The sequence below is a fragment of the Patella vulgata genome, chromosome 1 (assembly GCF_932274485.2).
Source record: "Patella vulgata chromosome 1, xgPatVulg1.2, whole genome shotgun sequence".
NCBI classification, from domain to species: domain Eukaryota; kingdom Metazoa; phylum Mollusca; class Gastropoda; family Patellidae; genus Patella; species Patella vulgata.
In genome coordinates, this window is record NC_065879.2 from 48,838,772 (window position 1) to 48,862,957 (window position 24,186).

At 38.3% G+C, this 24,186-nt stretch overlaps 1 protein-coding gene across 6 annotated transcripts in view; it reads left to right on the plus strand.

Moving 5' to 3' along the window:
* LOC126830245 (uncharacterized) overlaps positions 1 to 24,186 on the plus strand; it is a 152,303-nt gene that overhangs the window by 64,637 nt on the left and 63,480 nt on the right. For 4 of the 6 annotated variants that reach the window (XM_050560615.1, XM_050560630.1, XM_050560603.1 and 1 more), the window contains one exon: positions 2,170 to 2,293. In XM_050560615.1, the coding sequence (XP_050416572.1) occupies positions 2,170 to 2,293 (124 nt within the window). Of the gene's footprint in view, positions 1 to 2,169; positions 2,294 to 10,085; positions 10,233 to 24,186 lie in introns of all 6 variants that reach the window. The other 2 variants (XM_050560637.1, XM_056099284.1) reach the window with 1 other exon arrangement.

Sequence of the window (24,186 nt, forward strand, 5' to 3'; positions counted from 1 at the left end):
GAATCCCGAATAACGTACCAGCAGGTTATTCCGGATTTTGGATTCGGGATTCGCCACTAAAACAGACCGATCTACGCTGCATCCGTCCATTTCCTCGCTACCCCCGAGCGTAGGGGTATGTGAACGTTGGGTGACCGACTAACAAGGAGACGAACGTTTTTTGAGCGAATAAGGTGTTGAATGGTTTGTTGGTGTGCACTGTGCACTCACCTGTTTTATTGTCGAATCCCAAATAACGAGCCAGCACGCGCTAACTGGTTTGTTAGAGTGTACGTAGCAGTCCTCTCCAGCAATCACCTGTTTTATTACCGAATCCCGAATAACGTCCTGGCTCGATATTCGGGATTCGTCAATAACAGGCTCGTTATTAGTTATTTGCGAATCGCGAATAACGAGCCAGGAGTCGGGATCCGGGCTTCGCCATTAAAACAGACCGATCTACATTGCATCCGACCATTTCCTCCCTAACTCCGACCGTAGGGGTAAGTGAACGTTGGGTGACCGACTAACAAGGAGACGACCGTGCTGGCTCGATATTCGGGATTCGACAATAAAACAGGTGAGGGCAGGAGAGGACTGCCAAGTGCACACCAACAAACCAGTCAACCCGTTATTCGCCCAACAAACGATCGTTTTCTTGCTAGTCGGTAATAAAACAGGCGATTGCTGCAGATGACTGCCATGTGCACCCTAACAAACCAGCCAGCACCCTACTCGCTTGAGAAACGGTCGTCCCCGTGCTAATCGGTCACTCGCCGGGGAAATAGTCGGATGCAAGATAGATCGCTCCGTACACTCTAACAAACCAGTTAGCACCCTACTCGCATAAAAAACGGTCGTCTCGTGCTAGTTGGCCGCGCAACGTTCACTTATCCCTACGGTCGGAGATAGCGAGGAAATGGTCGGGTGGAAGGTAGGCCAGTCTGTGAGTGCAGGAGATGACTGCCCAGTGCACATCAACAAACCAGTCAACACCTTATTCGCTCACTAAACGGTCGTCTCCTTGTTAGTCGGTCACCTAACGTTCACTTACCCCTACGGTCGGGGATAGAGATGAAATGGTCGGATGCAACGTAGGCCGATCTGTTTTAGTGGCGAATCCCGAATCCCGAATAACGTGCTGGCTCGTTATTCGTTATTGGCGAATCACGAATAACGAGCCAGCACGTTATTCGGGATTCAGCAATAAAACAGATGATTGCTGGAGAGAACGTTTCCTCTTAAAACATAAATTGTATTTTAAGAAACATATTTTGTCACGTGACTTGATTTAGGGAGAATCCATTTGCAGCCTGTATAATACCTTATTCGCTGCGATGTCCATTTATGATAAATATCGAAGTCTAAGTAGTATCCTCTGCCAACTTCCTTTTCCACCATTTAATTGCACAGTCTACTGGACGTGTGAGTATCTCGTTGTTCCCACAACCGTTAGCCAGTTATTTTCGGTGCATTTTGATTGTATTAATATTTATCATTCCGAGGGCATTTGGCGAAGATACAACAATGATTGGTTTTTTTTTTGCAAATTAGTATTTATATTGTGACTTGGTACCCGGGGCACAATCCCATGCATCCGTGGCCATTTCTTGGGGAATAGGGTTTGATGATGGTTTTTGATGCACCGTGTGTGTATCGTATTGAAAAACACTTGCCGTTCACTAGTTCCCAGCTATGCCCAAGAGGCGATGGGGCATTCTGGCGTCTGTAATGCCACATTATGTAGGATTGATAGTTAGCTCTTTGATATGTTTTATTGTATTCCACTAGTTCGCACAAGCCTGTAGCCATTGATTTTGGCGTAATCATTGTATATGCACGGCAAAGTGTGGGCTTCGAAGTTTCTTAGCTTGCGATTTAGATCTGTTCAAACGTAGTGGCTAGATCTCAAAGTGTTGGTGCATTTCTCGATATTATGCCCATTACTTTAAGTCGTGTTAATGGATTGCAGCTAAATTCTGAACATATTCTGAAACGACAAATCAAACATGTAAGTTGTGATTTGTATTGATAGGTTATTTTTCGTTCCACCTTACAAATATCTTCTCTAGGGTCTCGTATGTAAGAAACTTCGTTACATCTGATCCTTATTCACTCAGAAATGGCCACGGAGGTTAGGGACCTGGCAATAGGATGTTACAAATGTATCTTCTTTATTTATTTCATCAGTTATTAAACCAAGAAGAATAATGTTTGGGTTGATTGTGCTGAGCATTGTTAGTCTTTATTTTATCACATATCAATCGTGGAATCTAACGAATGGTAAACTGTACCCTATTCCACACAGTAACAGGTAAGATAAAGAGTTTCTCTATTGTCTTTCGTGTAGCCATAATTTCGGTCTTTTTTACTAGTTTCTCCTTTGGGTTTACTAAATATTCTTTTGTGTCTTTTGCCAACAAATTTATAATTACATTGCGGCTCGTTTTTATACAATCTACAGGTCACAATTTTTATCCAATTTGACAAAGATCTCGTGTGTGTGTGTGTTTGTATCTGGATCGTCTTGGAACTTGGTATATGTATTTCTTATAGTCTAAAGATGACAACTATTGATTTTGGTGCATGGCCTGACCCCCAAGGCCAGAGCCACGTCCAATTTTTGTGTTTAGCGTCTGAAGGTCATAATTCTGGATGAATTATCTTGGAATTTGGTATACTTATTCATTATACCCTAAGGACGGCAACTATTGATTTTGGTGCATAGGAGGTCACGGTGGGTAAGACAGTGGCTCGCTAGCCTGGAGGTTGGGTGTTCGATCCCTGCATTGGCCGAGAAAGTTCATTCAGATTTTCCGGCGTGGTTCCCCCTTGTCAGTGATGCAGGACGGAGGGCCTGACAAGGACAGCTGTCTAGTCGTTCGGATGGAACCAAAAAATCGAGGCCCCGTGTACACATTGACGTGCACGTAAAAGATACCTAGACAGTTGGAATTCGATATAAGAGTAGGCAGTAGTGCCGCTGTCCGGGCATAATTTCCCACATATTACACTGAATGGCATATGCCCGTCCAGTTCGGAGCAGAACAGTAGGATGCTAAACCCCATTTCGTTTCCATCTAGAAGTGTGCTATGAGGGAAATTTTGACCGGAGAGCGGCGCTAAGGCCTACTATTATATCGAATTCCATCTACAAAGGGGTCTTCTACGTGCACGTCAATGTATACAAAGGGCCTCAGTTTTTTCGCATCATCCGAACGACTAGACAGCTGTCCTTGTCCGGCTCCCATCCCATTAGGGCCCAATATCCAACAATCCCATGAGCGCCATTCATACCAAAAATCATAGGCTTATTTCTTTACTGTAAACCCTGAATTTTTGGTAGGTCCAATGTGGGGGTTGACACATGAAAATAAAATCGTGTGGACATTTTTGCTGTAAACCATTTTCTATTAAACTTTCCATGAAAACGATAAATTAAATGGACGAGAATTCAAAATCATCAAAATTCCTGCGAATCTTAGGGCCACGAAAATTTCAGGGTTTACAGTCGTATATCACAAATACAAAGCCACAGTGGAATCAATATTTTGAAAAATCCCCCTTACTTTATTCTCTGACTAACAGTCATTAAAGATACATTATGGGAGATTCGGTAACGAGTTGGCAGTTCTCACTAATAGTTAAAAACTAGATAATGTAAAGGCAATTTGGTGAAAATTTCATTCAAATTGATCCACTATGAACCGAGAACTAAGCGACTGAAATCCCCATAAGCCTCGGTCGTCATTACTAAAGTCAGTAAGATAAACAGCATAGTCTCGATTATCCATTTAATCGTTTAATCGAGAAGGAAAGTTATGCAGTAAATCGGCTTACAATCCACTAAAGATCGCAGGCTAGCGCTGCCATCCAGAGTTGATTATGGCTTGGATAGGTTAATTAATGTCTAATTAATAATTTAGATAACATTTCAGGCCGAAAAAAAGACCTGAAATAGGCAGATTTAGCTCTTGCATAATGTATGTTTAACGGAGACATGGTACACATCGATTACAAAAAACAGTCACTCATCTTAGTCACTCTCTCCAAGATCCTCTCGACCGACAGGTTGGCGACCAACCTCAGCGAAGAATTCTTCGTTGAATCTACGGACTGGATCAGAGACGCCAATCTCATCTGTGAGTTTTAAGATATCACCTTTCTTAGTCTGTTTTACACAACTGACCATTGGTGAGACAGTTGGCCTGAAATTAGTCCAATTTATTCCTCTTTTGAGAACAACATGCTTGGTAAAATCACCACCATAGACCTGTCAATGCGTAGTACTTTTGCATCACTGATTCTGAATGACCTTTGGGATTGGCAAAATTCGGCTGCGAATGGGTCGTTTCAGAACATTACTTGCCGCAATAATTTCCAGCTCTCCAGCCATAGACTGGTTCTGTCATGGAAGTAATTCTGACTTGGCATGTCGGCATTAACAGTAGTCAAACTAATTGTTTCATATTCCTTTTAATTGTTGGTTTGGTTTATTGTACCAGAACATAAATACAGTACACAAACGGACTGGGACAAAAATTATGAAAACAATTCTTAAGAACATACAAAAACGAAAGATATAAATGTTATAATAAATAGTTAAAAATCCCATTATAGATAAATTCTTACATATTTGGTTTATGAAAGTATTTTTTTTTTTTTTTTTTTGATATGCACAAAGAATCTCACTGGATGATTTACTGTCTTCTTTTGAATTTCAATATGAGTATTCACCCTTACGAACAAAAAGTCGAAATCGAAAGTTGCAAGGGGAAAATCTCACAATGTAATAGTATTATGTACACAAAAATAAACAACAACAACAAAAAAGCACGTTTTTACAGTTGTGCAAAGTAGGGTGGGGAAATATGGTCACTATTTCTTAAGTTATATCTATGTGTATTGCTGTCAAAGGCACGAATAATATCTAGTAAATATCCGGGTGCGTTATTGTTTAAAATGGTAAGACTTCTACTCCGGCGTTTAGAACGCTTGTTCCAACCAGATTCATAGTCAAGCGCTACTGGACTACATAATTTTGGAAGTCCGGTGACTATTCTCGCAGCCTTTAATTGAATTTTTTCGAGTTTTTCTGCGTGGGTTGACCAACAGCTATCCCATATGTACTACATAGATTTTATCAAGCGAAGTCGCAGTTGTAGTGTATATTTTAGCTTTCTTAGTATATAATTTAGTCGTTTTGAGACTGACCTGCACAACGTGTCAATGTGTTTGCTCCATTTGCAATCATTTGATAAGTTAATGCCAAGATGCTTGTGGGAATTAATAATATCGAGTTAGTTATCGCCAAATTTGAAATTTGGAGAACTAGTCCATCTCGAGTGTGTCTTATTATTCTTGCTGGTATCCCGAACAGTCTGCCAGTTCGTATCAAAGGTGTATCATTTCCAACAGCGTCTAAAGCAGAATACATTTTTGAATTACCACAGGCTCCATATTGCGCCAGCTTTTTGTACGTTCGAGACATGATTCTGAAACAATAAACCAATGGTTGCCAGGCAAGATACGCCCACATTTTGCAAGAGTTGGATGGAGAACAAGCTAAAACAAAAATGTGATTTTTCATACAATCAGGGGCCATAATCCAGGAAGGTAAGGTCTGAAATGCGCGAATATCGAAAGGGACTGAGATCTTTGAAACATAAAGATGTATTTTAAGTTTCATAAAAATCGGACAAAAATTGTCACCTCTAGAGGGTCCATTATGAAGCGGAATTTCCCTCATAATTCTAACTCATAATCTAGTAATACGTATGCTAATATGCTTACTTCTATGCATGTAACTTCTTACTAACACATGTTAAATTGGCTATTTACACATGTACAATGCTAATGCTAATATTTTTTAAAATATGGCAGTTAGAATTTGTATTTTGTTCTATTTCCATTATTACTTTTAATTTATTGTAGTCTGTTTAGTTTCGTTAACATTTTGACATTTCACAAATGTTACGCGATAAAGTCGTCATAATTCTCAGCCCATTTTGGTAACAGATGGCGCTGTTTACAATTGTATGGGGGTTGATTGGGGACATGTAAAATCTCGCCTTTTTCATAACCCGACAGATAAAAATCATAAAATATTTTATGTACAAAAGCAAACTATTCTAAATATTTTAAAATAAATAAATAGGTTTCCTTGTCGTGCATTTTTCCTAATACTGCTATATCGACTTATTTGGCATATTTTGTTTCTACGAGAACAATAAAATATATGGTAAGAACTCATTACGTCATGCATGAAAGTGAATAAATAAATATAGATAGGTAATGATTAGTTAAATAGCGTATCTTTTCCGCTCAAAATTATGAAATATTTTACGCACATATATAAAGTAGTTTTGATATTATTTTAGCTTTCTATCGTGTCAAGCTTCCAAATCATCGTGAGCTGCGGTTGCTCGGTGAGTAAGTCCCTGACTCGGTCTCGGGTTCGCTCCCGGTGTTGAAAGAGAAAGTCCGGCGTGGTTTCCACTTTTCAGTGGTGCAAGACGGGGTTCCTGGCAAGGAACACTGTCTAGTGGTTTTAATGACGTGCACGTAAAAGAAACCTTGGCTGTTGGAATTTGAAATAAGAGTAAGTCGTATTCTCGTCTTGATTAGCACATTTGGTGCTGAACGACGGGACGTTAAACTCTATTTCATTTCATTTAAAGATACATTATGGGAGATTAGATAAAGAGCTGGCAGTTCTCACTATACTAGTTAGAAACTAGATAATGTAATGGGGATTTGCTGAAAATTTCAGTCAAATTGATCCACTATGAACAGAGAATTTAGCGATTGAATTTTGGGCCTAGCCCCGATCATCATTACTACAGTCAAATTGATCCACTCTGAACCGAGAATTTAGCGCTTGAATTTGGGCTTAGCCTCGATATCGTTATTAACGTCGGTACGATTATCCATTTTTTGATTTTATCACGAATGAGCGTTGAGAAGCAGATCGAATCCGAATCCAGTAAATATCGCAGGCTAGCAATGACATCGAGAGTTGATTATGGTCTGGATAAGTTAAGATAACATTTCAGGCCTAAAGAAGGACCTGCTATAGGCGGATGTAGCTCTTACATAATGTATGTTTAATGTCCAAATCATCGGTTTTGTCTTATGAGGTAGGGGGGGGGGGGCTCTTTAGGGCATTGATTCGCCGCTTGTATTTATCTTACTAATCTCATTCCACAGTTTGGTGCCATATCTAATTGGATAAAGGCCAAACGAATTTGAAATTTGTATAGTTTTGCATTGCGAACACGCATTAAAAGTCCCATAATATGCTGGCAAAGCATGTAATACATATACCAATGTCCGATTTAGAGACACTTAAAATATGCGTTAAAGGTCGAAAGATCTTGAATGCGCATATATCTGACATCAGACCATGGCATCTCTGGCTATGATTCTCGCCTTCTACGTAAAGAGTGTACGTAGCTTGTTCACCCAATTTGAGATGAAGCTTAAAATATTGGTTAACAATCGAAAGATCTTGGATTTGTTTGTCGAAAACATGCGATACAGGCTATAGTTTTTAACAGATTTTTTTGGAATTTGGTTATGCTCCCTTAGCAAAAAAACATACCGATATTCAGCGTTCTGCAACCACCCTTTGCGGAAAACCGTGTAAACTCTATGGAGGATGCAGTTTTCAAAAGATATTTTTCATATTCGATGTGAAGAATTTGGGACAATGGTGGGGGGGGAGGCTATCGATTTTCACTGTTTTCGTCCATTTCTTGCACAGTTGTGGACGTAGCTTGCCTAAGAAATTCAGGGTGTGTGTGCGTGGGTGGGGGCGGATTACGCTTTGCTGTAATTTTATATCTGAATTATCATTTCCTGTTTCTTAATCCAATCTTAAATAAAATAAAATATTGTTTATAAACCAAAACGAACAAAAAAAATTGTTCTACTGGCGTATTTTTATATTACTTAAATATTATCAGAATAATTTACTTTTGTACGTAAAATATTTTATATATCTTTAGAGGAAAAAATAACCCATTAATTCTCTCAAAAATATTGCGAGAACGAATATTGCAAATAAAAGAGGCTTTTTCAATTGATATGGCCGTATTAGGGCAAACGGGCGAAATTTTACATGTCTCCAATGAGCCACCATATAATAAACAGCGCCATCTGTTAATTAGCGTAAATTATGACTCCCTTTTAACCCACTGTGATAAGTCACAATTCTTACTCTCATTACGGTAACAGGTGGCGCTGTTTACTATATGGTGGCCCATTTAGGACATGTGAAATTGTGCCCTTTTTATATAACCCCAAAACACATTTTTTCTTTCAAACATAGGTACAAAAGTAAATCATTCTCGACAATTTGGAAAGATAAATTAGGCTATTTTTTTTCTCTAAAGCAAAAATAATGTATTTTACGTGCAAAAATAAATTATTCTGATATTATTTAAGTAATCTGGAAATACACCAGTAGAGCAAAGTTTTTTTCGTATTTGATTTGGTTTATAAACAATATTTTATTTCACTTGAAATTAGATTGAGAAAAGGGAAATGATACTTCAGATGTAAACGTACAGCCTCTAGGTCCACAAGATTTCGGAAAAGGGGGATAACTTCGGAACAGTTCAGGGAACGCAGATGGACGGGATAAACCGACATGACTCGTTCCCTCATTGTCCCAATGATTTACATCGAACAAGAATTAAATCTGTTAAAGGGAGGTTACAGAAAGTTGCACATTGATGGAGTTTTCGGCTTAGGGGACATAACTTAATTCGATAAACAAAAAAAAATATATATGTTAAATATTATAACCTGTATCGCGTTCACAATGCTTTCGAAAAAAGGGGGATAACTCTTGAGTGAAAGGTCCGGTGCTCATCAAATTCAAACCAATCCAGGATATTTCGATCCCTAACGCATATTTTTAGTTTCATCTAAAATTGGGCCCGAAACTTCGTGCATACTTCTCTTCTTGCGTAAATGACAGGAGCCATAACCCATGATGCCGCCGTCCAAACTAGATGCGCATACCAGATCCGTCGACCTTCAACGCATATTTTAAGTGTCATCTAAAAATTGGTATATGTATAACATGCTTTGTCACTTCAAGTATTTGCGTAAAGGGCCGGGCAATTTTAATAATAATAATAATCCTCTATTTATATAGCACGATAATACTAAAACTGAAGTTTCTATTGTGCTTTTCAAGTTTTCTCTATTGAACTACGGAAACGCTTATGTAAACAGGAAGGTATTTAGCTGAGATTTACATGCATCTAGGGAGTCAATGATTCTAATGTGGTAAGGCAGCGAATTCCATAAAAGAGAAGCAGAGAACGAGAAAGATCTTTTTGCTATTTCAAGATTCACTGATGGTTGATACAGAAATTGTGTATCTGTGGACCAAAGATTTCTTGTGGATTTATATGGGGTAATCAGATCTTTGATATATAATGGTGATTGACCATGTAAAGCTTTGAAAGTCAACAGTAATATTTTGAACTTGATTCGTTGTTGAACTTGGAGCCAATGTAGATTTTCCAGAATCGGGATGATGTGGTCTGTACTTGACAAAACTCTGGGGGCAGCATTTTGAATTCGTTGAAGGTGTTGAATTTGATAATTCGGACGGCCAAAAAATAAGGCATTATGATAGTCTAGATTATTTGTAATGAATGAATGAATGAGGAGTTCTGTACTCTCAGCATTTAGATATTAGTTTATTTTGTTAATTCTGTGAAGATGGAAATAAGAAGAGGAACAAACAGATTTGATGTGGGAGCTAAAGGACATTGTGGAATCTAGAACTGCAACAATGTTTTTGACTTCTGGAGATTGAGCAAGACTTTTGTGTTGAAATTTAAGAGGTGGTATTGAGAATCTACTATATTGTAGTTTTGTTCCAATTGCCAGATACTCAGTTTTTTTCAGGATTTAGTTTCAGATAGTGTGATGTCATCCATAACCCGATTTATTCCAGTTAATGGTCGGGTGAAGATAATGAACAGTACAGGGCCTAGAACTGACCCTTGGGGCACACCACACATCATAATGACCTTAACAGATTTAACGTTATCGATCTTGACACATTGTTGTCTGTTTTCTAGGTATGCTCGGAACCAGCTTTAAACAGTGCCTCGAGTCCCTATTTCTTCCTGTAGAGCTTGGAGAAGGTCTTCGACATCAAGAGTTTCAAAGGCAGCCGATAGGTCCAAAAGTATCAGCAAAATACATTTTTGATCATCAATAGTTTGGTATATATCATTAGTTATTTTGATAAAGCTGTCTCGGTGCTGTGAAAACGTTTGAATGCAGACTGTAAGATGTTTGTTAGGGAAGTTATGGTCCGATTTCCTCCAAAATCGAATTATAATCTCTGATCGTACGATCAGCAGCTATAATCCAAAATGTTATTGTGAGATAAGGGCAATAATCGAATCCATCCGAGATCTTTGGAATATCAACATAAAGTTTAAGTTTCATCAATGTCGGATAACAAATTGTGACCTGTAGACACACGTACGACAGGACTGACGGCATAATAGGTGCACATGAAAATATGGGTGGATGCAAAATCTTGAAAGCATAATATTTGTCTATACTACCCTATGTTGACTAATCAATTTTAAGGTTATGTACCTTTGCAGTCCTGTCAAGTATCATTGGTATAAATTTATTGATTTCAAATTTATAGGCATGGAAACATTAAAATATAAGAGGGGAGGGATGGTGACAATTACCCCGGACCCCCTCAACGGGAGCATAATAAGAGGGTGTAAACAATGTAGAATTAACTATACCAAGTTTAAATTCGTTTAGTTATGACACCAAACTATAGAATGAGATCAATAAGGGCGGTGAATCGTTCGCCCAATCCCCAAAGAGTCCTCCTACCCCCTAACACAAAACCGGTGATTTGGAAATGAAATAAAGTTTAACATCCTGCTGTTATGCACCGATTGTGCTAATGAAGACGGGCATAATGAAATGTGTAATGTCAGGGGATTTTGAACTGACGGGAAAACCCGAGGAATTTTCTCTTCCAACTCCGGGAGCGAACCCGGGACCTCCTGGTTACCGAGTCAGTGACTTACTCACCGATACACAGCGGCTCCCGATGATTTGGAAGCCTCGCCCGATATAGATTACTTCAATGATATTAAAAATACCTTACTTGAGGGGAAGAGATAAGCTAAACTAAGCATTACCGATTTATATTTATTTATTCACTTCCGTGCATGACGTGAAGAGTTCTTGCTATACATTATTCTTTTACAAAACAAATAGGTCAAAACAATCGATCGTGCATTATTTGTGAAAATGCACGATAAAATATCTAGAATAGTATGCTTTTGTACGTAAAATATTTTAATTTTTTTGACAGAAAAAGTCGTCATGTCTGTCGGGTCGAGGAAAGGGCGCGATTTTACATGTTTCCAATGAACCACCATACAATTGTAAACAGCGTCGTCTGTTACCAAAATGAGCTTTAGAATTATGACGCCTTTACCGCGAAATATTTGTAAAATATCAAAATGTTAACGAAGCTAAACTGACAGCAATAAATTAAGAGTAATAATGGAAATAGAACAAAATACAAATTCTAACTGCAATATTTAAAAATTAAGTCTTATAAATTAGATTTTTTAAATGTGTATCGCCTGTTACATGCATAGAAGTAAGCATATTAGATTACGCATATGATGGAAATTCCGCTCCATAGTGCATAACCTTCGTATCACATACCTTTACATAAATGGGGTACAAGGAGCTGCCACTTTGTCAGGCAATTTCGTTTCTATTTTTCCCGAAATAAGAATCAGGATCTTTGGGTTATAAACGGGTCATACTATATACCGGAAAACACCGGAAAGCAACCGGAAAACTACCGGAAAACTACCGGAAAACACCATGTTATACTGAATACCGGAAAACACCGGAAAAACACTAAATACCGGAAAACACACTAAATACCGGAAAACACCCTATATAGGTAACCCGGAGAAGGGCTATACTATAAACCGGAAACTAACCCTAACCTAACCCTAACCCAGGCTCCCGGTTACCTATTTAGGGTGCCAGTCTCCGGGTTACCTATTTAGAGGTATTTTCCGGTATTTAGTGTGTTTTCCGATATCTAGTGTTTTTCCGGTGTTTTCCGGTATTAACTATAAAATGGTGTTTTCCGGTTGTTTTACCGTGTTTTCCGGTATATAGTATTGCCGGTTATAAACATACTTTTCTCAAGTTTCATCAAAATCAAATAAAAATTAGAACATCTAGAATGCCACAAGATAAAAACGCGATTTTTCGTACAATCATTTTTAAACGGACACATTTTCATGTGGACGTATATTGTCGTCGGCCCTGTCCGTCCACAATTTGTTTGTGGACACTCTACAGGTCACATTTTTTATCCCATTTTGACGAAACTTGCAATACAGGTATAACCCTCAAAGACCTCGATTCCTTTCGATATTGGCATGTATCGGACCATAATTTCATGGATTATGGACCCTGATTGTGCGAAATATCACGTTTTTAGCTTGTGGACACTCTAGAGGTAACAATTTTTATCCGATTTAAAAAACCGTTTTACTATATCACCGTTACACCTAATGATGGTTGAGTTCGAATTTCGTGAAAATCGGACAAACACTAGGGATTGGGTTTGTTTTGCCAAATTTACAGACAACATATTAACAAACCAGCGGCTGCCAGGCAAGATACGCCCACATTTTCGAGAGATGGATAGAGAACAAGCTAAAAAGAAAGTGATTTTTCCTACAATCAAGGGATATAATTCAGAAAATTACAATTTGATATGAGCGAATATCGAAAGGAACCGAGATCTTTGGGTTATAAACTTACATTTCAAGTTTCAACAAAATCGGATAAAAATTGTGACCTCTATAGGATCCACAACCTTGATATACCATGTTTTACGCTATTTGAGAACGAACGGAGGCCATTTTGTCTGTCAATTTTGGGCCGATTTTCACGAAATTCGAACTAAGCTGTCCTTAGGGTGTAACGGTGATATAATAATACGGTTTTTTAAATCGGATAAAAATTATGACCTCTATAGGGTCCACAAGCTAAAAACGCGATTTTTCGTACAATCAGGGGCCATAATTCAGGAAGTTACGGTCCGACATGCGCGAATATCGAAAAGAACCGAGATCTTTGGGTTATAAACTTACATTTCAAGTTTCAACAAAATTGGATAAAAATTGTGACCTCTATAGGGTCCACAACCTTGATATACCGTATTTTTACGCTATTTGAGAACGAACGGCGGCCATTTTGTCTGTCAATTTTGGGCCGATTTTCCCTTAGGGTATAACGGTGATATAATAATACGGTTTTTTAAATCGGATAAAAAATATGACCTCTATAGGGTCCACAACCCAAAAAACGTGATTTTTCGTACAATCAGGGGCCATAATTCAGGAAGTTACGGTCCGATATGCACGAATATCGAAAGGAACCGAGATCTTTGGGTTATAAACTTACTTACATTTCAAGTTTCAACAAAATCGGATAAAAATTGTGACCTCTATAGGGTCCATAACCTTGATATACCATATTTTTACGTTATTTGAGAACGAACGGCGGCCATTTTGTCTGTCAATTTGGGGCCGATTTTCACGAAATTCGAACTCAGCTGTCCTTAGGGTGTAACGGTGATATAATAATACGGTTTTTTAAATCGGATAAAAATTATGACCTCTATAGGGTCCACAAGCTAAAAACGCGATTTTTCGTACACTCAGGGGCCATAATTCAGGAAGTTACGGTCCAATATGCGCGAATATCGCAAGGAACCGAGATCTTTGGGTTATAAACTTATATTTCAAGTTTCAACAAAATCGGATAAAAAATGTGACCTCTATAGGGTCCACAAGCTAAAAACGTAATTTTTCGTACAAACAGGGGCCATAATCCATGAAGTTTCGATCCGATACATGCCAATATCGAAAGCAGCCGAGATCTTTTGGAGATAAACTTATATTTCGAGTTTCGTCAAAATCGGATAAGAATTGGTTTTATTCATCTTGGCTTCTTACAAACATTACAACAAGGCGTACATTGGCTCGAACACAATTAACTACAAATTATCTCCCCTAGTTGTCCTTAATGTCATGTAACTTAAAGGGACAAGTCTGTCAACCCCCCCCCCCCCCCTTGACTAGATATGAAAATGAGTCCTAACTATAGATCTAGTCAACACCACACAACACCATCAGAAATCCATTGCCTTCGTTTAACATCTTATGCTATGGCTGCGTCTCTGCGCGTTCTAGCTATTGGCTGGCTACGTTACGTAGATCTACTGCTTGGCTTTGGCTACTAATTTCTAATGGATATAGTAACTGGATAGGTCTTCGAAGAACTGAGACACCACTCTTGGAAGAGACACGGACAACGGCTCAACGATTAAATCCAACCTTACTGTCTATTAGGCTTTCCACTTTACCCAATTTCCACAAATTTCCTTTCTTGTTCTCGTCATTTACTACAACAATGTCTCCTACACTAATAGACGTTTGACTGGAATTGGCGATATTGCGGTGAGAGTTTCTGAGTTCTAACAAATATTCGTGTTTCCACCTTGTCCAAAAATGGCACATAACACGATTTAAATGCTTTTGCACATTCGGTTAGGTTCTAAAGAATTAAAATCCATATCTGACATGTCACTATCTGAAAGTTCTTTTTCCGGCAATCCTAAAATACGTCTCCCATACAACAAGTGAGATGTTGTCAATGGCTCTTCTGGATCCTCGCTTGAAACATAACTTAAAGGTCTACAGTTTAATATTGTCTCAACCTCCCTAACAACAGTTAAAAGTTCATCATAACTTAATTTGGCATTTCCTAATGTTTTACGAAGACACCGTTTACTGGATTTAACTAGTCTCTCAAAAATACCTCCTGTCCATGGTGCTTCCTCCAGATTAAATTTCCATTCAATCCTCTCGCTGGCAAAATAATCTTTAACGGTGTCACTGGCTATAATTGAACACAATTCCTTGGAGGCTGCCTTAAAAGTCTTGGCATTGTCCGAAATAATCATGGTTGGCGTTCCAAATCTGGCGGAAAATCTCCTAAAACAAAGAAAAAGGCTAAAGTTGACAAATCTGGCACAATGTCTAAACAAACTGCTTGAGGAGCACAACACGTGAATGGAGCTATCCAGATTTTACCTGAACGATGGATGTTATTAGTTCTTATGTACAATGGACTTGCAAAGTCAGTTCCTGTATATTGAAACGGTTGGGCTTCTTGGGACTCTAAATGACGGAAGTGCTGGCGTGGCTTGAACTGAATATGGCTTCCCTTCTAATCTACGACATATCACGCAACGATACAAGATTTTCCGTATGAATTGTCTACCGCGTATTATCCAAAACTTAGATCGAATTTGAGTTAATGTGGCTTTAACACCACTATGAAACACTTTCTGATGGGCTTCGCGTACGATCAAGGACGTTATGTAATGGCTAGTGTCTAGAACAATTGGATGTTTAGATAATTCTGGAATGTCTGCAAATGTTAATCTACCATTACATCTAATAATACATTAATTGTCCGTAATAAAATCAAATTCAATCTTCCATTGGCGAAACTTCTTATTGGATTTTAAATCAATTTGTATGTCCTTAATCCATAATATTTCGGCTTTATTAATATCAACAGGCGGATAAAAGTTCTAACCTTGGAATTGTTGTATTGACTAATGGCGATACCCTGGTTTTAGACACTAAATTCCTAACAGTTACAACTATATCAGTTTCTATACGTGAATAAACTATACAACCATACGCACGAACAGACGCGTCACAAAATCCGTGTAATGAGCAATTGATAACTGTTTCAATAACTCCGCTAAATACACATCTGGGCATATAAAATGTACATTTGACCGAAAGCGTTTCAACTAATTTGGTTCCACTGAACTAAAATATCCCCCGAGATTGGATCGTCCCATTCTATACCTAATTTACACAACTGTTGAAACAATAATTTGATCTGAAACAAAACCTAACGGGTCAAATATTTTGGCTACTAAACCTACAATGTTTCTTTTAGTGGGAAGACTATCCTTGGCTAACAAATAGAGTTCTTCTAAGTCAAAACAAAATGTGTCCTGGCTATAGTTCCACTTAATACCTAGTATTTTCTGTTCTTTTTCACGGTACACGTCAGAGTTTCCAAGATTAATTTTGGCGTACGAATCATTATCATCCATTAATGTACGCAGCATAGTTTTAACTGCTGTGGATTCTGCTTCTGCAATCTTCTGCCTTAACTCGGCTGAATTCGAATAAAACTTTCGCAAATTAAAGCCTCCAGTAAGAAGTCTTGACTTGAACTGGAACTGGCTCCTGTACTTAGATCATCGACAAAAAAAATATTAATGACAAAAAAAATTTCTACAAATTCTGGATCCTCATCAAATTGTTCATTATGATATTTTACCGTGGCGTTTAGCAAACAGGGACTAGACGTCACACCAAATGGTACTCTGGCAAATCTAAGAGTTATATAAGGAGAGTCGCTGTCTTCGATATCTCTGACCCAGAGGAATCGTAAAACGTCTGTCAAATTCTGTAACTGATATCATAAGAAAGGCTTTCTCAATGTCACCAGTGAGGGCTATGTGGTGTATTTGAAAACGTAGTAAAATGTCCAGTTTATGATGAGTCATTGGTGGTCCTGCTAACAAACAATTGTTAAGTGAAGTACCATGTTGAGTCTTAGCAGAGGTATCATAAACAATCCGCATCTTTGTGGTGTCTTTGTCACGTCTAATGACACAGTGGTGCGGAATGTAATGAATTTTTTCACTTGAGGTCATGGTTGGTTCAGGTACTTCTTCAAGGATACCCTCCTTTAATTGACCTTTGATTATATTATCGTATTCCCTCGTGATATCTGGCTTATGGCGTAAACGCCTTAACAAATGGTTCAATCTTATTTGGCTGAGTTTGAGGCAGTGCTCACTCTGGGTTTCATTTTTTTCCGCCAATTTTTTTATTTTAATTTATTAGCCATATATTTTTTCCGCCAAAAAAGAACAAATATCTATTAGATTTTTTGAGTAATTTTTATACATATTATATCACAGTTTACAAAATGCTTCACTGCTTTGCAGAAGCCCATTTTTTGAAAGCGTTTTCAACATCTGGGGTAACCACTTTTAGTAACATTAAATTACACAGTGCATTTGTTTTTAATGAATATTTGTTGGTTTTTTTTATAATATTTTGTCAACTAAACCATCTTTCACAGTCTGTAGTTGCCACAGGAATTGTGATATCACAAGGCTTTGAAAATTCCCATTCATTCTTAGAAGATCTACCTTTTTCAAATGCACTTAAACATACATTATGCAAGAGTTAACTCTTCCTTTAGTTATGATGATTGAGGCCAGGCCTAAAATTCAAAAGCTAATATCTCGGTTCAGAGTGGAGCAATTTGAAATTGTCAGCATATTCTATTTACGTTATCTATTTCTTTTTTAACTATACTCAGCCATATTAAAAACTTGACACTGATGAATTTCAACAAAAAAATTTTTCTGGTAAGTCAAATAAATTTTAAAGTGTTTCTAACGATAGTAAGTAGTAAGAAGCCTTTAATTTCATAAAATTGTAAAGTCACGTGGATCACGTGACTTTTGAGCATATCAAGATGAAAAACCTGAAAAACACGTGCAAACACAAACTCGTGAGGTCAATAGCTGCAAATTTGCTTAAACTGAATACGCACACGTAACTTGAACTGGAAAAACAAATTAAAATTGTTATTTTCATCTTTGTTAGAAAATGCCGCGCCTTTCAAATGTAGAACGTCTACGTGCTATAGGTAGGCTCTATGCTGGTCAGTCTGTGGTCACTGTTGCAAGAGCCTTAAATTGTTCACGCCAGACAATAATTAATCTTAGAATGAGAGTGCTTCAAACTGGAACTATTGCCGACCGCCCAAGGGCGGGAGCGCCACGTGTGACGTCACTCCAAGAAGGTCAAGCAATACGATTACGTCATCTTAGAAACAGATTTGTCACTGCAACCTCCACAAGTAGAGAGATGTTTGGTGGAAAGGTAACTCCACAAACTGTTCTAAATCGCTTGCAGGCTGCTGGTCTTCGAGCTCGGAGGCCCTATAATGGACCAATATTGACACATCTTCATCGCCGTAACCGACTTGTGTGGGCAACAAGACACATAAGATTTACTCAAAGACAGTGGAATTCGGTTGTCTTTAGTGACTAATCTCGATTCACTTTGAGATTTGCCGATGGCATGGCCCGAGTGTACCGCAGATGAGGTGAACGTTACGCTCAAGTATGCGTCAGAGAAGTTGACCGATTTGGTGGCGGTAGCGTCATGGTTTGGGGTTCTTTTTGTGCACATGGACGTTCTCCTCTTGTTGTTGTCCAGGGCAACTTAAATGCTGTCCAGTACAGGGATCAGATTTTGCAACCTGTTCTTCTTCCGTTTATGCAGAGACATGGGCCTGGACTAACGTTTCAACAAGACAATGCTCGACCTCATACAGCAATTGCTACCCAGAATTTTTTAAGAAATGCCGGTGTCCAAGTCCTGGATTGGCCGTCGCTTAGCCCCGACCTTAATCCTATTGAACACATCTGGGACGAACTGGGTCGACGTGTTCGTCAGCAAGTGAATCCACCATTAGTGTTTACTAATGTTCTGAGATCCATGAGAAGACGTTGTGTGGCAGTACGAGACGCTAGAAGAGGCCACAACCGTTACTAAACACTTTATTCCGATTGTTCTCCAAGTCTGTGGATTTCATTTTGGGGGGTACTGTGACATCACGAACGTTATCAATGTCAAGGACTTTCTGCGAGACGTATTCTTGCTTTCTGCTGATGTCAAGGTCGTCTGTGCACAACATAACACTAAAATAGTTGCCTTAAACCAAATATTAAAAATCTAGTCCCAAAAATCCCGAGTGTCAAGTTTTTAATTTGACTGAGTATATTATAGTCAGTTCTTTATCAAACCTCTCATAATTGCCCTTTATTTTTTTCGACATTTTTCTATTTCGCGAACTTTTGAGGTAGCCTAGTACATGCGGGCCTATTGTAGAAGTTGATATCGCTTCAACATTTTGGTGGTAACATATTTAAAAGTCTGACATTCTTCTATCGGACGTTGACGAAGGCTGTTAAATTTTTCGCTTTGAGGTTATCCGGTAGAGGTAGATGTGCTGTTTTCCATGACAAGAAAACTTCATATCTACTACCATTACATGATAGCGTATCCACCAAATCCTCGTGTACAGTCTTTGGCTGGATACCTAAGGGTGACAGACAGATTTTCATTACCAATTTGATGAATAAATTTAACCATGATTTTCAGTTAGCCTTAGGTCTAAAGTGTCCAAAATTGGTTGATGGACATCCGGGTCACTTTGCCAAATGTGAGTTTGGCGGCCATCTTTAAAAATGGCCGCCATTTTTTTATTTGTCAGGGAAACCTCCACAACTCCTCAACAGGTTCACTTACGGATATGTAATATGCCTCAAAATGTTCATAATACAATTCTAAATCTGCTGGTATATGATACATGTTGTTTAATCAATGCTTTCGGTTTCAAAATAAAAGATTAATCTGAAAACAGCAATATTTTCGGGGTTTTTTTCATGATATCTGTTCATAAGTTTACTAAAAAAATCTTGTTCAGACCCATATAAGCCAAATTATCTATTTGGTCAACTAAAGTGATTTACTAGATATCAGAAACATTGATCATAAAAAAATAATCTCTAATATGAGTGTCCCAAATCCAAGATGGTAGAAATTCAAAATGCTCAAATGGCCAATTTGTCAGATAATAGTTATTTCACAGTTTAATATTACATGTAATATCCAATTGAAAGAGATTACTGAACTTAAAATTAACCAAAACAAAGAGTGTTTAAAAAAATCCAAGATGGTGAATATTCAAAATGGCGGCCAGAATTTCCGTAAAATGATCGATTTTCTGTTTGATGTAGCTTGTAATATGTCTTTTATAATCAAATAACACACTATTTATGGATAACAATAACTATAGTTTATTTCACTGCGACGTTTCAACAAGATTTCACAAGTCGTTATCATGTTTTTAATGTTATGGCCTATTGCTCGTGGTTCATTATACCGCTTAAATAATTGTTTGATCTTTTATTCTTGTGCTTATCTATACCAATTACTGATTATTCCTGTCTATGTGCATTTGTTTATTTAACGGCTTGGGACAGTTGCCCATACTAGCTGATTTTGCATCCCATTGGAGAGTCCGCACTGCTCTTGTATATATATATAACCATATTCTTTTCATTTTATGGGGGTTTGGATGGCCGAGTGGTTAGCACGCGCGCGCTGTATCATACGGTCTGTCATTGAGTCAACTGGCGGGGTTTCGATTCCCTGGTTGTACGTGACAAGGATTAGGGTCGCCTGTCCAACCTCGTGGGTTTTCTCCGGGTCCTCCGGTTTCCTCCCACTGCTAAAGACCCCTACGCGCAAGCGAATTATTGAAATAAAATTAAAAACCATATGTTAGTCCCGAAATGACATAGTTTGTGTCGAGTGGACGTTAAACCCATTTCTCTCTCTCTCTCTCTCTCTTTTCATTTTATTATCCCCCGACTTTTGAAGAAAGCAGAGGGCTATTAAAATGGGTTCGTCTGTCCGTCCGTCACACTTTTTGGGACACAATAACTCTCTTACTAATTGAGCTAGAATGTTCAAACTTGGTGTAAGTGTTTTTTTAGGTCAATGCCTTGATGGAGTTCGGAGATGAGATTTTTTTGCTTAGGGTAAGCAGAGATAAGCAATTTGATTGGTTGATACACGATAGTACTTTAGTTCTAATTAAGTGAGAGTGATAAAACTTGGTGTATAGTTTCATTACATCAAGACCTTGACTAAGATCGATAATGAGCATTTTCTGCTCAGGATAAGCAGAACGATATGCAATTTGATTGGCCAAGACTTTAGAACACAATAACTCTCATTCTAATTGAGGTAGAATGTTCAAACTGGGTGTAGGCGTTCATTAGGTGAATACCTTGATGGAGTTCGATGATGAACATTGTCTGTTTAGGGTAAGCAGAGATGAGCTATCTGATTGGTTGATGCTTTAGGGCACAATAACTTTGGTTATAATGAAGTGAGGGCGATATTAGCTTGACTAAGTTCGATCGTGAGAATTTTCTGCTTAGGCTAAAGAGCGATTAGCAATTTGATTGGTCAAGACTTTGGAACACAATAACTCTGCTTTTAATTGAGGTAGAATGCTGAAACTTGATGTAAATGTTCATTAGGCGAATGTCTTGACTCAGTTCAGTAATTAACATTTCGGGCTAAAGCTAAGCAGAGCTAAGCAATTTCATTGATCGATGCTTTGAGACAAGATAACTTTGATTCTATCTGATAGAGAGTGATGAAACTTAGTGTATAGTTGATAATCAGTTTGATTGCTCGATACTTTTGAAAAAAATAAATGTGCGATTAATTAATATGGGTCATCTATTTATTTAGGAATTTTGACGGGGGACATCAGCCTCCCTGTTGGCTTGTTTATTAATGTTATATGATTGATAAGGACATGTGAAATCTTGTTGAAACGTTTCAGTTAAATAAACTATAGAAATTGTTATCCGTAAATAGTGTGTTATTTGATTATGCTTCAATTACTAAATGCCTGACCCATGACCCACCTACAATGCCCAACTAGTCTTGTCATCCGTAAATAATGTGTTATTTGATTATGCTTCATGATCAATTACTAAATGCCTGACCCATGACCCACCTACAATGCCCAACTAGTCTTATGCGGGACATATTGTGATCAATGGCCAACTGAAAGCAGAGGCGGATTGGGCCGTGCGATCGCCCGAAGGGTCGGTCGGACAAAAAATGATAAAAATAATTTTGTCCAATTCGTCTAAAAAAACCTTTTCTGCTGAACATTATATTGGGGGGGGGGGGGGTATTGGACAGGCCATGGAGCGACGATGATCATGTTGTATGTGGCCGGTGGCTTTAACGAGAGTCTGGAATGGGCTGGTATAATAGACTTTCTGGGCCGGGTGTGGGCCGGAATTCGGAATCCTGCAATGGGGATTCCGAATTCCGTCACAGGATGAATCAACTAGCGCTCCCGGCAACAAAAATGGGACATTTTACAATGAAAATATTCCTACTTATTCAATATTCATAACTGGTTAATCAAATGGTCAAAATTTTCTCAACTAGTCCCATTTTTTAACCGGTTAAATTCTCTTGACTCTTGACGATACAATGATAATACGTTAATTAATAATATGACGATATGATAATTTCACAGGTTGATGGTTGTAAATTACTTGTAAGTCGGGGTTTTGGCCTAAATTAATCGATTTATGAGATATATTATTTGACAAAGATTATAATCAGATATGCCACCAAATCGCATATTTGGGGTTCATTTTTCAAATTTTTCCAGGGGGAAAGCACCCGGACCCCCCCCCCCTCCCCGTCCAGGCTCCGCGGTCAGTAAAAGGGGCAGCTCTGACACAGGTGCCCGGGCCGGTTCGCGGACCCAATCCGCCCCTGACTGAAAGTGTACCGCTATATTTATGCCTGATCTTGCTTGACCCATTACCCACCTAGAGTGTCCACAATTTTAATGCGTAACCTACAGTTCGCCACAATTTTTATGCATGGTCTAGTCTGATCCACCTAGCAATTTTTATGTGCGGCTTCGGTTTTTTTCGGTAATTAGTGTTGTTTTTTCGTTATTTATTGATTTTTCGATATTTTGGGTTTTTCGGATTTTTTCGGTAATTAGTATCAAAAATTTTGTTCCGGTATTCATCACTATTTCCTGGCAACTTTTGTGGTATAGTCTAGATATCGTATCCACAGATCCATTTCACAACAATTTGAAAGTTTAAAAAGAATCGTTGCGAAGATAATTTGAAATGCATTTACGACTAGGCATCACAAAAGAAATGTCGACCAATTTCCTCTTTCGCTTTAGGCAGGCCTATGACATTAAAATGATATCATCATTGTCGCTGCCGAGATCTCCTGTGTCTGTTTGGCTAGTGTCAATTGCTGAAGAAAAACAGTAGTTGCAATTGTCATAGTAATTCCAATGAGGTGGATGGTTGTGACATTAACAAAGAGGAAATCGTGAGCCATGGCTTTTGGGATACCTAGTCGTAAATGTATTTCAAATTATCTCTGTAAGTATCATTTTTAAACTTAGAACTTGTTGTGAAATACATTTTACACTTTACACTTTCACAATTGACAAATATGAATCCATGAAACCATCTGTCTAGATTCTAGATGATACCACAAAAGGTTGCCAGACTCTTCAAAGTAAAAATCTATCACATTACGATTTGTGGACCAAAAATGAAATGCAATGTGGGTTAACGTCCTACTGTTCTAACTTGGTCAATGAAGATGGCTATTCGTCATACAGTGTGAAATAAGGAAAAATTTACCCAGACACAGGGATCGAATTCCGGACCTTGTTGAGCCTTACCCACTGAGCCACTATTTCGTTCTATAAACGTTCACATGGTTAGTACCCTACCTCGCCGAGGCTCAACATTTTAAAATTGACAGTACACTCAAGACTTTTGTTGAGTTTCCGACCACCGCAGCTGTACAGACTGGTTCACTGAGCGTATTTATTTATGCCAAATGAATAACTTAAGAAGACCACACACAAAATTTGGCTAAAATTACCCTGAACATGATTTGATAGTAAACTTATAAAATAAATCTTGAAAAAAAATGTCAAAACGTTGCTTTTTTCAGAATAATCTGTTGATTTGGAAAATATATGATTCATTCACCAACATGTGTCATATAACAGCAGCTGTAGAATGTTACTGCGAACATTTTGAGCCATATTCCATATCAATAGGTCAATCTGTGAATGAGTTATGAAGGTTTCCTTGACGCGCTCAATTGCAATGAAAAAACGGCGGCCATTTTTAAAGATGGCCGCCAAAATGGGATTTAGCAAAGTGACCCTGAAGTCCATCAGCCAAATTTGAACACTTCGGGCACCAGGCTAACTGAAAATCATGGTTGAATTTATTCATCAAATTGGTAATGATACTCCGAAATCCGAGGTCTGCCACATGGACTATCCCATGGACATTTACAGGTCCTGAAA